This window comes from Garra rufa, chromosome 4 (genome assembly GCF_049309525.1).
Source record: "Garra rufa chromosome 4, GarRuf1.0, whole genome shotgun sequence".
NCBI classification, from domain to species: domain Eukaryota; kingdom Metazoa; phylum Chordata; class Actinopteri; order Cypriniformes; family Cyprinidae; genus Garra; species Garra rufa.
In genome coordinates, this window is record NC_133364.1 from 52711386 (window position 1) to 52728914 (window position 17529).

General features: G+C 39.2%; 1 protein-coding gene across 1 annotated transcript in view; it reads right to left on the bottom strand.

Annotated features, from left to right (window-relative positions):
- Nucleotides 1–8407: 8407 nt before the first annotated feature.
- Nucleotides 8408–17529, bottom strand: part of LOC141333015 (tripartite motif-containing protein 16-like) — a 28610-nt gene continuing 19488 nt past the window's right edge. Inside the window, exons 2-6 of the mRNA XM_073837963.1 lie at nt 17259–17354; nt 16931–17164; nt 10064–10223; nt 9920–9967; nt 8408–8952 (exon numbers count right to left, since the gene is read on the bottom strand). Of these exons, the coding sequence (XP_073694064.1) occupies nt 8408–8952; nt 9920–9967; nt 10064–10223; nt 16931–17164; nt 17259–17354 (1083 nt within the window). The remainder of the gene's footprint in view (nt 8953–9919; nt 9968–10063; nt 10224–16930; nt 17165–17258; nt 17355–17529) is intronic.

Consider the following 17529-nt stretch of genomic DNA (forward strand, 5'->3'; position numbering starts at 1 on the left):
ACTCAGCACACTACTCACCCCTCCCTTTCGAAGCACATAGAAGCTATGGTGGCTGACACAGGACAAAGATGTTGTCGTCTGAGACAGCAGAGAATAGACAGTCAAGCAATGAGGTTTCTTTAGGGTAAATTAAGGAATTATATTTACTAGGGTGTAGAAAATACTTTTTGTTAATGCTTTTAAATTTCTGTTTTGGATGTTCTGTGCTTATGAGAAGACGAAATGTTCTGTGCTTATGAAAAGACAAAGTGTACACTATGTAACAGAATCTGTTAGTAAAATGTGTGCGTGTAGTTGCGAACTCTCTACATTTATGTAATCTCTGAGAAACCTTTGTTTACAGGCACGTAGGAGAAAAGAAGCCCTGCAAAAGTAGTAGCAATTTGAAGGTCACTTTAGACTAGACTTTTAGTCACTCTAAGAAGAAGAATGGGATGGGGCTGTATTTTCTTTTCTGTCCAGGAACGGTTGGTGAACACGCCCTGATTGGAGGAGAATGGTTGAACGATATCAGGAGGAGAGGCCTGCAGAATCAAGAATATAAATGCATATTTTAGCTTTGTGAGACATTCCTGGACTGCCCAGAATGTCAGATTTGATATTGGCTGTTCTGGAATCCTGAGCTCAGCACTCTTTGACTTTGCTATTAAATTGGCTTTAAACTTTGACGCGGACTCGAACTGTTTTATTTAAAGGGCGGATAAACGGACTGGGGGGAAGTAGGTATTCTTAGAATACCGGTAAATTCCAACAAATGGAGGGGGCACCCGGATTCGCCCGAGACGAGGAATCAGAAACTGAAGGACATCTCCATTTCAACTCCTCTGCGCAGAGAAATAAATAACAGGTAAGCAGTTACCTTTTTCATAAAAAACTGCAGTTTGGCTACTACTAAATTGAAGAGTTGAATAGGAAGTGAATATCAGTTTTGCGTTTTGTATAAAATTGGGTAAAGTCAAAGAGTAAGAAAGTAAAATAAGGTAAAGGATATCCAGTGATCTCAAATAAAGGAATTAAATTAGTAAATGAAAGAGAACTCCTAAAACATAAGGTTTTCCTGACGAGGTTGAGTTTTCCCAAGGATTTCCAACAAATTAGAAAGGACATAACAGAAAATTCGTAAAAACGTTTCCCGGCGAGGTTGAATTTTCTTTTGACTTTGAAGGTGTCCAATAAAATAAATTAGGGTGTGACAGAAAACTTGTAAAGGTATGCCCGTCGAGGTTAAGTTTTCCTAAGGATTCCCTGACATATTGGTAGAAAGGTGAAAGAAACATCGTAAAACCCGGCGGGGTCGAAGCCTAATAAGGTTGATTTTCTTAAGAACCTCCTAAATTTGAGATCAAGTGTATGTGGCATATGCGTTGTGTGAAGTGAAACAAGTGTGTATGTGTGTAGTTTATATCAGGTGATTGTAGATACAGTTAACATATGATAGAGAATACATAAAGAGAACTGTAGCATTTGAATTAACTGGTACCGATTCACCACGACGCTGACGGGCGTTGGGGAACGGTCCAGTCTCCATCCTCTCTGCAGAGCATCTAAAACAAGGTAAGCAGTCACCTTTTTCATAAAAGTACTGCGAAATTGGAAATATTAAAAATTTTTAAGGTTGAGAGTGGATTGAACACCAATGTAAAGGTAATTTTATACAAAAAGAATCAGATCAGTTTAAAAGGATATTGTAAAAGGTTAAAAGGTCATTGTCAAATCCTGGCAAGGTTAGGATTGACTTGACCAGGCTTGGTTAAAGTAATTTTATAAAAACTCATAAGAAATCCTGTAAAATCCCGGCGTGATTAACGTGTAAAAGTGTCTGTGTACTGAACGATCTCTGAAAGTGTGTGTGAGTGTGAACTACTCCGTATCTGGGAGGTTGGAGTGCTGCGCACCTTCTCTGGACCGTCACTTAAGTGTGACCTGGTAGGAACGGACGCAGCATTCTTACGGCTTGGAGAGGAGGGGGAAATTGATGAGCCCTATGATAAAGGGACTGTATGAAAGAAAATAAAATTTGAAAGTCAATGTATGAATGGAGAGATACTAATTAGCAGATGGTGTTAGAACTGATATTTCCTACTAGTTCCTAGGTGGTGGGTGTGTAGACTATTAGGGCATAGAGAGGACTGTGAGAAGTTGAGTTTTATTTTAATTTTGAAGGTCTCCAGTAAATAAAATAGGAGGTATAAAATAATAGGCTGTGTGCAGGGTAATTGATAAGGAGGAGAAAATTTAAGGCTGTGTGCAAGGAGGCGGTGTGTCCGGGGGTTAATTGAATAGTTAGAAAGATAAAATATAAGTGGTAGGCTGTGTGCGGGTAATTGACTAGTAGGAGATTAACATTTCTTAAGGACCTCCAAAATATTGGTAAATACATAAAGAAAACTATAATAGTTGAATTGAGGGGTACGATAAGAATTCAAAGAACAAAAAATATTCCAAGAAATTGGTTGTGTCAATTGTTTGGACATCGTCCAGACTGCAGACGGTGTGATCCAATTGTGAAACTCAACTGTTGATAAAGAAAGGATAAAAGTATAAAAGTTAGAATGGCGACATATAAGGAAAGTTGGCGAAAATTGCGGAAATGGTAATTAGGAAGAAACATAAATAAATATTAGTATACTTTACCAGTATAAGGTTTCAATGAATGAATGTTAAAGTAAGTTAAAATAAATATAACAAACAATAAATAAATAAGTAAATAAATAGATAACTAAATAAAATACATATTGAGCAATTTCTGATTTATTTCATTTTGTTGCAAAGGCAACAGTTTAATATTCTTAATTAAGCCTTGTAAATTATTTTAATAAGCATTAGTTTTAATTACAATATAATAACATGGGAAATGTTATAACCCTTGATGAAAAAAAAAAAAAAAAACAGTCACAAGGGATGGCACAAACAGAGCCAAAAGAGATTAAGGGAAGGCAAAAAGATTTATTAGGGTGTTGGTCACGCATGGCTAGCATAAGTGAAGGCATGAGTGACCACCCCTCAGCACAAAGAGCTGAATTGCGGGCGTTGATATGTGCTCTAAAAATGGCAATAGGCCAGAGGGTCAACATTGTGGGCAAGATGTGGTTTAGTAACATCAACAGGGAAGCCGATTAAACATGCCCAAGAAGCCACTGAGCTATTGCAGGCCATACATTTTCATTGGCTATCAAAAAGTGTGCGGAGCACACAGGGGGGTGGGACTTTGTAGCGTTGGGTAATGCTGCAGCTACTGCAGCAGCTTGAGGGGCTGCTGGTTATACTGACAGTCAAATGCTTCCAACAACCAGTGACAAATTGACTTCTTTAGCTCCCGAAATTACTGTCCGATATGTAAAATTACAACAATTGACTGCGTCTCCTGAAGAACGCATATCCTGGTTAAACTTGGGAGCAGTGAGGGATGGGATGGGAATTTGGAGGGGTCCAAATGGCAAACTGGTGCTGCCAGCTTCAACGGCGGTCTCGGTACTGTCAGAAGCTGACAGCATGTGCCACAGGGGAGAGAAAGACATGACAAAGCGTATGAATTTGACTTTGAAACAAAAATTGGCTGAAATATGTTCTGATACAGGGACGAATTGGCTTAATGTTATTTCAATTGGTTTGATGTCTGTACGTTGCACTATTAATAGCACAACTGGTCTAACATCTTTTGTGCTGTTAAAAGGGCGACAATTTCCTGGGCCTTGGGCCCCTTTCAGTAAGGAAGCTGGCCTGTTGCCACATGGGGACTACTATGACAAAGTAAGGGCGGTTATTAACATATTCTCTCCCCAGAACCCCACCTTTTCACAGGACTGACAGCAGGTGACTGAAGCCCCCAGAATCAGTGGGTAAGACTGAAATTGATGAAAAGAAAATGGCTGTCTCCTAGATGGTCAGAGCCCATGAAGGTCACTGCAAGGACCTCACATTGTGTTCGACTGGCGGGTAAGGGAAAAACTTGGTATCATTTGTCATCTTGTGTGAGCTGTGATCCTCCTTCCAGGTCACTGCAGGCTACCAGAGTTGACCTGCGAGCAGGTCAAAGAGAGGGAGAACAGGAAGCAGAAAAGGACACAACAGAAGAATCAGCTCAACCCTCAGAAGCCAACACAGGGACACAAAATTACTGTTCTAGAGAGGGTGGGAGATTTGCTAAAAATTAGCGAAGACATTCCAATTGCACATTGCATTAGTGCTGACTATGCACTAGGGGCAGGTGTAGCAAAGCAAATAAGAGACAAATACGGGGTAGAGCAGTTGCAGAAACATATTAGCACCCCAGGTCAGTGCATTCTAACCACACATGAAATAAAAAAATATATAATAATAATAAAAAAAAATTAATTAAGATATTTCATTTAGGTACTAAGTGGTGGTGCAGGGACCTGCCCACGTACAAACACTTAAGAGATAGCCTAGAAGAGCTCAAAGAGCTGTGCAAGAAAAACAAAGTACAGGTAATGGCTATACCAAAACTAGGCTACAGGTTAGACTGATTGGACTACACAAAAGTCAAGGAAATAATTGAAAGTGTATTCGCAGACGGGGACATACAAATAATTGCACTGAGCAGAGATGGGTTTTAGGAGACCACTAATAGTGGGAGAGGGTGGACCAGGGATGTACCCTTTTAATGCAGATGGGACAACAACAAGAATATAAACCTTGGGGGCACTCAGATATGAACGCAGTTTCCAGAACTACCTAAGGAAGAGACAGAAATAGACAAACTGAATACTCAATTGTTAAAGATGCAGATAGAAACCGAGAAAGACAAATCTAAAAAGAAAGGAAAGGAAGTGCAGCAAATGCCAGTGCAAGAGCAAACCAGCCAGAGTGCTCCCCCACCACAGTTTCTACAGCCTGCAGCACCACAGCCCTATTGGCAGACTGGTGTCAGTCAACAATATGATCCCTGTGATCCATACACAGATTGGCCTCCCACCAACAGGGGCAGGGGATTAAAAAGGGGTATGAATATGAAAAATGATAGGGGAAGGGGTCTGTCTGCTCCACCATTGGGGGGTTGTTTCATTTGTGGAGACTTGAGTCACTGGAAGGGCGAATGCCCACGGAAGGGACAACCTCCTGCAGGGGGACGGGCTCCCTTCGGAGGAGGGGCTCTAAGGAGAGGGGGAGCTGTCCCAAATGCACTCTCATTGCCTGCCAACCAACAGGTGCCCGGTCAATGCCCAGTCTGGGACCAGGCAGGTGATGCAGAGTTTTACTGACGAGGTCAACAGAGAACCAGCAGGGGGGCAAAGGTTGAACCCTACCTACAGGTGCTGAAAATAATAAGCCTATAACAGCCCTAGTGGACACTGGGGCTACTTTCTCCACTGTTACAGGGGGCACAAGGGTTCTCTGGGAAGTCAGAAAGGTGGCCACTAACTAAGCTTATTCTTGTACTCCACAGGTGCACCATCACCCTTGTTGGGGAGAGACATTTTAGTGAAATTGGGGGTAAGAATTGTTTTTTTTTTTTTGTAGTCCAGATGGGATCTATATAAGATTTCCAGATGGCACAATTAATAATTGCTCCACTGGAGGGGGGCTGGTACAAGGGGGACACAGGACAATGGGTTCTAGAAAAGGTGGTGGAAAAGGGGGCAGATATTTATTGGCTATTGCTAACTGCACCAGACATGCCAGACATTACCAAAAATTGTACAGAAATGGACATCATGGATTTCCTCAATTTTCATTGTCAGCGCCGGTTGATCCGTTGCATTGCACTCTATAATATGACAGGGAGGGAGATGAGGTATATATGGAAGAATTTCAGAAAGAGGCAGGGATGAAAAATGCTAGAAGTGTCTTAAAATGGACTTTTGAGGCAGAACAGGAATATATAACACTAAAAACTGATTTGGCCAAAGCTGCAGAACTGCAGACCCCAGATTATTCTGTACCATTCCATTTGCAAGGGGCTAGTGTGAGTGGGGTACTGTTCCAAAAACAACACCAACAGTGCAGGGTTATGTTGTATCTGAGCGCCCCTTTGGACCCAATTGAAAGAAAACAACCCCCTTGTGCGAGATTTGATGGGCCAGACAGGGTGGAAACATTTATAACATTTGGGGGTAGATGTGTCAGGAAAGTACCCATTAGGACTTATACGAATACTGATAGAGAGCAAAAACGCCACAACTGCAGTCCCGATGGTCAGGGATCTCACCAAGCCAGGTAAAGTCATTAGAAGTACTGATTACAGCACTCTCACCTCGCATGACAAAGTTACAATGGAAACAGGGTATAAGGAGACAAATTTATGGATTGATTGGTTACATGGGAGTGGCTGAATGGCTTGTGCTGCGGCTAGACCTGAACTTAACACAGAACCAGCTCCCCTGCATCCTGAAGACAAATGGGGTTATGAGTGTATATTGAGCATGAAAAAAATGGCAGAACCAAAGAACTGTTTTGAACTAAGCAAAATTTATCCTGTTACCACTAATACTACTTCTGTGGGGGTTGCATATAAGGTAAGAGAAGGAAACTATACCTGTTTCAATTTCACATCCCCTAAAAACAATAAGCTGATAGTAGGGAACGTCAGAGTGTCATGGTGCAAGGTAATCCACCAGAGGGGGCAGGAAATGGTGGGGTCATGGGCAAGAGCAGGTCTGTATTATGCATGTGGTACAGGGGTGATGATAGCAAGGCCCGCAGAAATAACGGAAGGATTGTGCGCTATGGTGAGGATGGCTTTCCCTTTAACTTTGAATGGAAACATGTGGAAGCAGGTTGAGAGCAATCTGGTTAGGAGAAAAGAGAACATCCACCGTACCAGATGCCTTTGCTGACAGATGAGGGTGCATATGATGATGAGGATGAAGAAGTGTGATCTCTTTCAGAGATCAAGAGAGGGAATTGTAGAAAATACTTTTTGTTAATGCTTTTAAATTTCTGTTTTGGATGTTCTGTGCTTATGAGAAGACGAAATGTTCTGTGCTTATGAAAAGACAAAGTGTACACTATGTAACAGAATCTGTTAGTAAAATGTGTGCGTGTAGTTGCGAACTCTCTACATTTATGTCATCTCTGAGAAACCTTTGTTTACAGGCACGTAGGAGAAAAGAAGCCCTGCAAAAGTAGTAGCAATTTGAAGGTCACTTTAGACTAGACTTTTAGTCACTCTAAGAAGAAGAATGGGATGGGGCTGTATTTTCTTTTCTGTCCAGGAACGGTTGGTGAACACGCCCTGATTGGAGGAGAATGGTTGAACGATATCAGGAGGAGAGGCCTGCAGAATCAAGAATATAAATGCATATTTTAGCTTTGTGAGACATTCCTGGACTGCCCAGAATGTCAGATTTGATATTGGCTGTTCTGGAATCCTGAGCTCAGCACTCTTTGACTTTGCTATTAAATTGGCTTTAAACTTTGACGCGGACTCGAACTGTTTTATTTAAAGGGCGGATAAACGGACTGGGGGGAAGTAGGTATTCTTAGAATACCGGTAAATTCCAACAAGGGCTGCACTATTAATCGCATGATATTATGAGGTGCACTTAGTCAATGAAGCCGGTACTTTGATTAGTATTAAAGCTCCATCACGAGCGTTCAGCTGGAGCGGCAATTAATAGACAGAGCCGTAAATCACTGACAAGCTACGCCAAATCGCGCTCATAATCGAATGCTCAATACCGGCTTCATTGACTAAGTGCGCCTCATAATATCGTGCCATTAATCGTGCAGCCCTAATATTTACTTTATTATTCAGTAAACCAATATGTTATTGCGAATATTATTGTTATTTTTATTATTACTTTTATTTTACAATAGTTTTACAATAGTATTTTTTTTCATGTAATAGAAGTCATGGGGTAACCAAAATGGTGAGAGCTCTTTTCGTACTCAAGTGGTAGTGTTAGTGAGTTGTAAGAAAAATGCAAGAAAAGCATCTGACATATTTAATGCTCTGGGAATATTTAATATTTAATATTAATGACTATTTAAGAACTATTACACATTTATGAAAAAGAAATACTATAAATAATATGATAAGTAAATTACTTAATTCTTTATCTACATTTGAATAATACTTTAATGTCTAATATAAAGATTTAAATCTGAATTGTTCACATGCAACTTCTCTGTTTTTTATTAGTTAGTGTTACTGTCTGTGACTTGCAGTGTGAAATGTGTTTTGACTGGAATAGCCACTGGTGATGACCTACAGCCAATGAGAGAGCAAGATAAAGGGGAAGGGAACTTTTAGAGGCAAGAGTTGTTGGGCATTCTTTCTAGTGAAATATTGTGTAATGTGAGCTAACCATTTAACACTCTTTCACTCTGAGAATGAACTTATATAGATGCCGAGCAATGTACATTTAACACCAAGGATCTTGCATGTATTTTGTTATGTCCCAACTCTGATTATGGGTAGAATCTTTCTGCCGTCTATTCTGATTCATCTACACAATTTCACTAATGATCCAGAAGAAACAATAAACCCAGGATAGAGCGGCTGAGTGAATGTGGTCTGGACTGTGTGGATGAGGCTCATTGTGTCAGAGACGCTGTAGAAGGACAGACTTCCTGCACCGTGATCCACATACACTCCTATTCTATAGATATCAGACACTCCTTTTCTACTGATGATGTGCTTTGCAGGGAGATCAGTCACTATGTCATTGTGTATGAATGAGTATCTGTCTGGAGAACAGAACAAACTCCAGGACTGATCATTACGTCCAAACCAGCTCTTACAACCGTCTCCCTTCCTTGTGATGCTCTTATATGACATTGATATATGCACATCTCCACTGCACTCAATCTCCCAGTAACAGCGTCCACACACACTCTCTCTACACAACACCTGACACACATGATCAAATCTCTCTGGATGATCAGGATATGGCTGGAAAGTTTTACTGAAAGTAATCACTCTGTTCCTCTTAGACAGGTGGAGGAATTTACTCGCTGTGTTCAGATCCAGTGTGAGCTGATGGGAATCTGATGGAGATAAAACACATCAAAATCAGGAATTATGAATCAATTTGATCTTTTCATGTAGCTGAATTTGTCATGGCCTCTGTTCAGTGTATCAGCAGTATCTGTTATGACCCTTCATTTTGTCTCTTTCCTCCCTCTCTCTATCTCTCTCTCTCTCACACACTCTTACTTCCGATGTGACTGTTGGGAGTTAGCGTGTGCACTGAGTGGTGTGAGCGTGGGTGGTTTTCTGTGAGTGAACCTTTTTTCTGCCTTTCATCTTTGTTAGGGTTTTCTGTGTTTTTTAGTTTACGTTGTAGTTGTTTTGGGCCACATGACAGCCTCACACTCGCAATGTATGAGTTCACTGACCCAGCGTCATGGAGTAAAAGTGGCATCAGTGGTCAGTGTAGAGAAATGCTGCCTGGCAGTGGGTATGTTGGACATGAGAACAAACTGTCTGCCTCTAGGATGAATAATGCTACTGTTATATTTCTCAGGACTGTTAAAAAAACCTAACAAACTAGTTGAGGCAGGGATAGTTGTTGATTAACTTTTTACCCTGGTACGAAGTTCCATTTACATTACTATGAATGACGATGCTGATTTAGATGTGTCCTTGCACTTTCAGGCTGATGAGTACAATTATATTATTTACGCAACAAGTGATAAAATAAAATGTTTTAATTGTGGGTAATCTAGTCATTTAATCCGTATTGTCTCGCAAAAAACTCAAACAACCTGTCAGCTGATGGTGACGTAGGCGCTGGTAGTATTAATGTGGTAGTTAACAAAAGAACACTAAACGTTTCTTGCACCATTTACACATGGTAGGGAGCAGGTGTGCATTTCTTTCATACCGACTAACATTTTGAAAATACCAACATTTTCATGAATTTGAAAGTTTACATTAAAATGGCTTTACGAACAATTCGTTCTGCTTGTTTTGTGAATGACGCCCAGTGAGTCTTTTTGCTAGTTGACTTACATTGTAGGAAGTCATTCCTGGTCCAAGGAACACTGTTGGTGAGTGTGACTGTGGAAATAAACAGAATAAGTGATTATCATGTTAACAGAAAATTAGATGATGAAGGACTCATTTCTGAGAACAGATGAATCTCCAGGACTTTACCTTTGTCAGAGATCTTTTTGAGCTCCTCTTTGCAGAAATCCTCCAGTTTGTCTCTCAGCTGTTGGACAGATTCTCTCACACCATCAAAAGACAAGTGAGAACAAAAGGGAATGTTGGGAATGTCTGTAGATTCAGCAGGTGCTGATAGAGCCTGGGAAATCTACAGAAAACAGAAAGGCCATCACACTTCACCCAGTGACCTGCACTGCTATCAGATTTGTTTCACAAACATTCACAAACACTTTCACAACATCAGCTACATTCTTCTAACATTTGTTGTTTGACATTAGTTACAAATTTTACACAGCAAAATCCCCAGTGTTAAATTAAAGCTGCTTAATGTTTATATAATGCACACTTTAGATTGTTAAAAGTAACACACTCAAGCATTGTTGAAGTTAATGTGCTAATTAAGTGACTAAGAGATAATTGAGCATTAGTGAACAGGAAGAACAGTAAAAAAGAAACAAGAAACACCACAACTACAAATGACTTACAACGTTGGTTAAATTCATTATAAACTAACTGTAGGTTAGGAACAATGTGGGAAGATAAATTAGTGAAGGTAAATGTACATCTTCTCAAAAGGGTCTGTGGACTTCAGTGTGTTCTGGTGTACGCGTTAATGAAACCTCACACCACATTAATATCATGCTGGAAGCAAAATCTAATAGGTAGTGTTTTTTGCTGTTGAATAATACTACCATCTGAAAAGTCTTACTTGTGGGCTGATGGACGGGCTCTCTCCCACGCTAGTGGAAGTTTTTAAAAGTTCAAGCCTATTATAATTGTTAGGATTTTTATTGTTCTTCTTCTCCAGTAAAACTGATTGTGTGGACCAATCCATAAAGCCTAGAGAGCTAAAACTTGGTCTACCCACAGTAGTATTGCTTGTTTCTCAGATCCAAAGACTCAATCGGCCTATGGGGGGAGCTACAGTGATCAAAAATGCAGAAATGCTTATAACTCCTAGACCGTTTGTTGTAGACTCAAACTTTTTATATTTTTGGAATCCTTGGGTCAATATGATGTACAGAGATTCGCCCTACAAGGTCTGTTTTTTTTCTGCCATTTTGAAGTAAATTCAAAACCTACTTTCGCAAACTAATCCTAGTCTCCAATGTATGTTTGTACACAAATGTCAAAAGCTGTGTGAATATATCAATTATATTGCAACCATATTGCAACCAAGCCAGACAAATTTGGGATCAAGTTCTGGATGGCCACGGATTTGGAGACCAAATATGTTTGCAAGGCATCTCCTTACTTGGGAAAGGACCCCAGCCGTCAGCAGGGAGAGAGGCTGGCAGCGCAAAACAACGCTGCTGCAACGCAAAACAACGCTGCTGCAACGCAAAACAACGCTGCTGGGCATGGTGAATAAAGTCCGTGTACTGTTCTCGTCGCATGTATGAATGCAATTCAACAGTCAGCCAAACTCCACCCATAAAGTATCGAAGAGTCAGGATTCATCTTAGTTTCTCGTTTAATAAGATGCCAGATAGGTGTACATTATGGATTAAGAGTAAAACTGTAGAAAAACAACATACAAACAATAATCAAAATAATCATACAATAACTAAAGATTATGCATATACATAGCTGTGATACTTATATGTCTACATATGCTCAGATATACTGATGTTATCAATTTGCAAAAATAAGATGATCAAATAACTAAAAATAGCAATGAATACAGATATTAACTCGTATAGTTGTTTTATCAGAGTATAATGAAATCATCACCATATCCAATAAAGGCTAGGCTAACAGCTAAAGGCTATTACTAGAATCACAAACTGAAAGCTTTGAAAGTTATTTGAAACTTATCACATATATAATCAAGTATTATGTAACTTAGAATTAACTTACAGATGATGCTTTTACAAACAAAACAAAGGATGGCATCCAAAGATCGAGGAATAAATGTCTGCGTGAGTAATGTGATCCACTTTGAACTCGCTTTTTTGTAGAACTGCCTCTAGGTGTCGCCAAAGTAACTCATAATAATAAACTTGGAGCAGAACAGTCCGACATGAACTTCCTCAACTTGCAAAAGACACTGCACAGCGAGAGGTATTCTCCACTTCAGTGCTTAGAAGTGGCAGTGTCTTCTTGACAACTTATGCCCCTAAAAAAACAAGACTGTGTGTTCTAAGTTCCATGCACCAAAACGTGACGTGTGTTTCACAGAGCTCAATAGCTCGCACATGGATAAAAATATATATTTAATTAGGAGCTCTAGCCGCTTTTAATATGCGGTTTGTTGAATCTGCCGTTTTGAATCGCGAATATTTTAGTTTCATTACTGTGATCGCTTGTGCTCTGTGTAAAGTTACAATGCAGAGGGATTGCTTCTTACCACACACGAGCAGCTCGTCAGTGATTCTCAAGATCTGTAAATCATTCACCATCATCAGCGCAGTTATTTCTCCATCATTCACCATCATCAGGCAGTTATTTCTCCATCATTCACCATCATCAGCACAGTCATCTCTCTGTTTATGTGGTAAGTGAAATCCTATGTATAGCAATGTAACAGGCTAGCACTAGCATTAAGCTAACCGTGTCCCTTGAGTAACTCACGTTGTTTTACTGTGCTGAAGTTACTGATGATTGGGCGATGCAAATGTTGGAGGTGTAACTATTAACGATCCCGGGACTGTTGCATAACAGTCGGGTATATGTTGGAATTGACCTATTTTTTGGTGGTCTTTTGCAAACACTAGATTTATATAAGAAGGAGGAAACGATGGTGTTTGAGACTCATGGTATGTCATGTCCATGTACTGAACTGTTATTATTTACCTATGCCAAGGTAAATTCAGTTTTCCATTCTATGGCAGCTATTTCTTCTTTACAACATTTATTTCATATTATGAATAACTTCAGATTCTGGCCTTCTAGTGTCAACTGATGCAGAGAAAGCATTCAATAGGGTGAAGTGGGGTTACCTGTTTGAGGTTATGAAAAATTAGGCTTTGTACATTTTTCTAAATGGATTAGCCTGTTGTACATAAATCCTAAAGCCTCTAATAATTTTCTTCCCCTTCAGGAACTCGAGCTGCGACGCAACACTATGGGGAACGCCTCCAGCATGACCACGCTCTGAAACACGTGTGCATTCAGTCCAATGGAGAAGCGAGACGTCACCGGCGGGGTGACATAGAGACGCTTAAAAATGGATGCTTAAAAGCAAGTATGGTCTTTCAGCAAGTGCTCTGTGTGTGTGTCACTCTGTCCTACACTCCACTCCACTCTGGATACACTCCAGTATCACTGTCCTACAAAGCATTCTTACGAATATAAGCAGCAACATTTTAGACCCTATTCTATTTGTTGTCTGTTTGGGAGCAAAGCATGGGAGTCAGTTCTCGAGGGAGCTGACTGCCCGCGTTTGCATTCCCTGTGGCTCAGCTCCCGCTTTTGCCGAGGCAGAGCGGCGACTGCGGCTGTGGGGATCATAGCATGGATCTGGTGAACAGGTTAGAGACCCTTTCTGCCTTTCTATCTAGATCTAGTGCTCTCTCTCGGGACTTGAGACTGGTTCCCTTAGTAGATTATTGGCAGCGATTATTGACTGCTTGGTTCTTGCGCACTGTAGAGCAAAGCTATCGCATACAATTCGGCGCTCAGCTGCCAACTTTCAACGGGGTCTTTCCCACTCTGGTGGGCCCCGAGCAGGGTCTGGTAATGGAACAGGAAATAGACACACTCTTGGAAGGAGGCCATCGAGGTGGTCCCTCCTCACGACAGGTAGTCCGGGTTCAACAGCCGGTACTTCATTGTTTCAAAGGATGGGGAGGGGTTGCGTGCAGATCTAAAGAACGCATACCTCCACATGTCCTTCAACACAGGAAGTTCCTGGGGTTCGCTTTGGGGGCTAAGAGTACCAGTGTCAGGTTCTTCCATCCGGCCTTGCACTCTCACCCCGCACTTTCACTAAGCGTGTGGATGCTGCTCCGGGTCCTTTGAGACTCCAGGGCATCCGCATACTGAACTATATCAACAATTGTTGATGTTAGCTCATTCAGAGCATCGGATTGAGTCGATCCTCACTGCAGGCCGGGTTTTATTTTTAAATCTACAAGTATTGTTTTGAGAACCACTGATTTAGGCTATTAATTAATTATATGAAATATTTTATAAGCACTAATTTAATGTACAAACCAAACTGAGCAGTTATTAGCGCAATATGTCTGAAGCACAGTTCTTAAGAGTTGCACAAATCACTGTATACGTATTTGCCAGCACGCTCAAGAAGTGTGATAAGATTTGCACGAGTCAATACCTATCGAGGAGCTGTTGGTCAAATAGTCTATGTGACCTATTTGAATTATTGGTAACACTTTATAATAACGTTCAGTTGTAAGTCATTTATAAGCAATTAGTTAATTATGAAATAATCATTTACAAAACATTTATAAAAGATTACTAAGTGATATGCTAACAATTTGTGTATGTTTTGTTATTTTATTTACAAGTAATTTACAAGTAATTAGTTAATAATTAACTAATCATTTACAAAACATGACTATGCATTCATAAATGATTAATAAGTGATATGTTAGTATTTTAGCTATTTTCAATAATAAATCATTTAAAGAAAGTTTATGATAATGATGAACTAATAATTTACAAAACATGACTATGTTTAAAAATTATTAAGTAATATAACTATCTGTCACAAGTTATCTTTAAAAAAAAATAGCATATCATGAAATAATCAAACAGATCCTTAGTCAATGGTTAATAAGTTACTAGTTAATATATTATTAATCAATTATAAACAATTGAAATGTCAATCATTGAAATGTTTACCCTCCATTGAAGATCACATCATGAATAAATCATTTACAAATCTTTCTGCATCCCCTAATCTAAAGTGTAAACAATTCATCAGTTGTAAATGTTTTACTCATCATTTGTAGATCTTTCTTCCCAGTGTGTATACCCACACAACCTGTAACTTTTGTAAAGTTTGTAAGTTTGTAAAACATTTACAACTGATGAGTAGTTTACACTTTAGATTAGGGGATGCAGAAAGATTTGTAAATGATTTATTCATGTGTTTACACAACAGGTTTTGAATATTTGTTGTGTGAACTGCAATGTAAGGGTCAAAAATAATTTTAAGGGAACAGTCAACTCATTATAAAATGCAGTTACAGTATTTTCTGACACCACCGAGGCAACCTTATGTCTGCAGGGTGCAAACATTTAAAAGTGTCTGAGAAAGACAAGCACCATCAGCGAGAGACTTTTAGCACTACAAAGCATGTCTCCAAAGAGAAGAGGAAGAGTGGTTGTTGCTGTATGATGATCGTGAAATGACCACAAACAATCAGTAAATAAACTGCAGAATGTTATGTTTTTTACAGTAGAGAGATGACAGAAAAGAGCTGGGAGGAGAGAGGGAAGCAGGATCGGCAAAGGACCTCGAGACGGGAATCGAACTCGGGTCACCGTGAGATCATAACATAACATTGTAACAAGAAATAGTTTAATAGCTATGATACTGGATTTAAAATCAAATGTTTGCATAGTTATGACAGAAAACATTAGCATCTAACAATGCTTTGGAAAAAACTTAAATCTTAAAAAATAAAGTTTATGCATAAACCCAAATAGGAAATAAAACAGTTATCGAATAAGCATGTGTCCTATTCTGTGCTCTAAACTCCTGAAACATTGGTGTCTCATTTTAGAGCAGTTAATGCAATCTATGAAAGAAGTCAATTCAATCTGTAAGTGGGGGTGGGTGTGTGAAAAAATTCAGATGTAATCCCCTTTGTAATCACTGGCATTTTTCAAAAGTAACTGTAATTTAATTACACATTTTTCCCAGTAACTGTAACTAATTACAATTACATTTTTTTTGCAATTCAATTCCGTAATTCCGTTACATGTAACTAGTTACTCCCCAACTACGCCTCCAACTCTGTTGAACCCAAGGTACTGCATGTACTTTGTCACTGCTATGCTGCAATAAACATCTTCATCGAGTTCTTCTACATCCTTATCACTTTTTTTTTTTTACAAAGGGTTCATGTAAATGCTTTACTTTTTTAAGATTAACTGTTTTTCAAAGGCATTGCTAGATTCCAGTGATTCCTGTCATAGCTATGCAAAGATTTGATTTTACAAACAGTGTTACAGCTATTCAACTATTTCTTGTTAAAATTTAAGTTTTTATGATCTTAAAGTAAGTCTGATTGTATGATGACTGTGCTTAAAAGGGTACATCTGATGCCCATTTTAGGTCTGTTTTGTGATGATGTTCACAGATTTAGAGCAGATGTTTTTGAGTGTGATTTAAAGAGTAATGTGTCCATTGTCATGTATCTGGATAAACATTTGCAAGTTACAAGTTACAAGATCCCTGCCCAGATTTTGAAAGTTAACTTAAAAGTAATGAAACGGGAGTAACGCAATATTGTAATGCATTACTTTAAAGTAACTTTCCCCAATCATCTTATTAGAAAAAAAAATGCTATCTTTTTTTTTAAATTACTTACTTATATTTATACTATTTATTACTTATATTTTCATTTGATTGCATAAATTTGTATCAAATCATAAAACACTGAATCCAGAAAACAGAATTTAAGTTAAAAAAAAAAAAAAAATGTATGGGGCCCTAAATTAAAAGGTAGCTACTCTGGAGTTTAATTGTGAACAAACAAGTCATGTTTAAATTCATTCTTAAGGTCTAAGAAACACACTGAAAACATTTCCTTCACCATTAATGGTAAATGAATATCATGATAAATATATAAATATTGACTATATATATATATATATATATATATAAAGAATGTTTTTTTATGAGTTTACTATGATCCTGTTCTTCTAAATTTGTGTTACCTGCAGGAACAGGATGTGATCCTGTGTGTGTAAAAGCTGCTCCAGCTCAGCGTCTTTCTTCCTCAGATCATTGATCTCCTGCTCCAGTCGCTCCAGTCTTTCTTCAGCTTGACTCACTGCAGCCTTTTCCTGATCTCTGATCTGCTGTGTCATTTCAGAGCGGTGTCTCTCAATGGAGCGGATGAGCTCAGTTAAGGTCTTCTCACTGTCCTCCACTGCTGACTGTGCAGAGTGCTGTTAGGACACACATCACAATCACACAGTGAGCTTCAATGAAAGAGGAGAGTCCTAACCAAAACTGAGACAAACTTCTCTTTTTCAGACTCACCTTATGAGACTCCACAGCCTCTCTCAGCTGCTGAAGAGCTTTCTCTTTCTGCTGAATTTTCTTCTGGAATGTTCTCTGCATGTCCTTTAACTGTTTCTATAGGACAAACCAATAAAAGAATATTATAATGTAGGGGTGTAATGGTACACACACACACACACACACACACACACACACACACACACACGCACATGAACGTTTGTTAGTACCTCAGTCTTAACATCACAGTTCGATATGATTTCGGCACAGCATGGGTAAAAATTTAACTTTT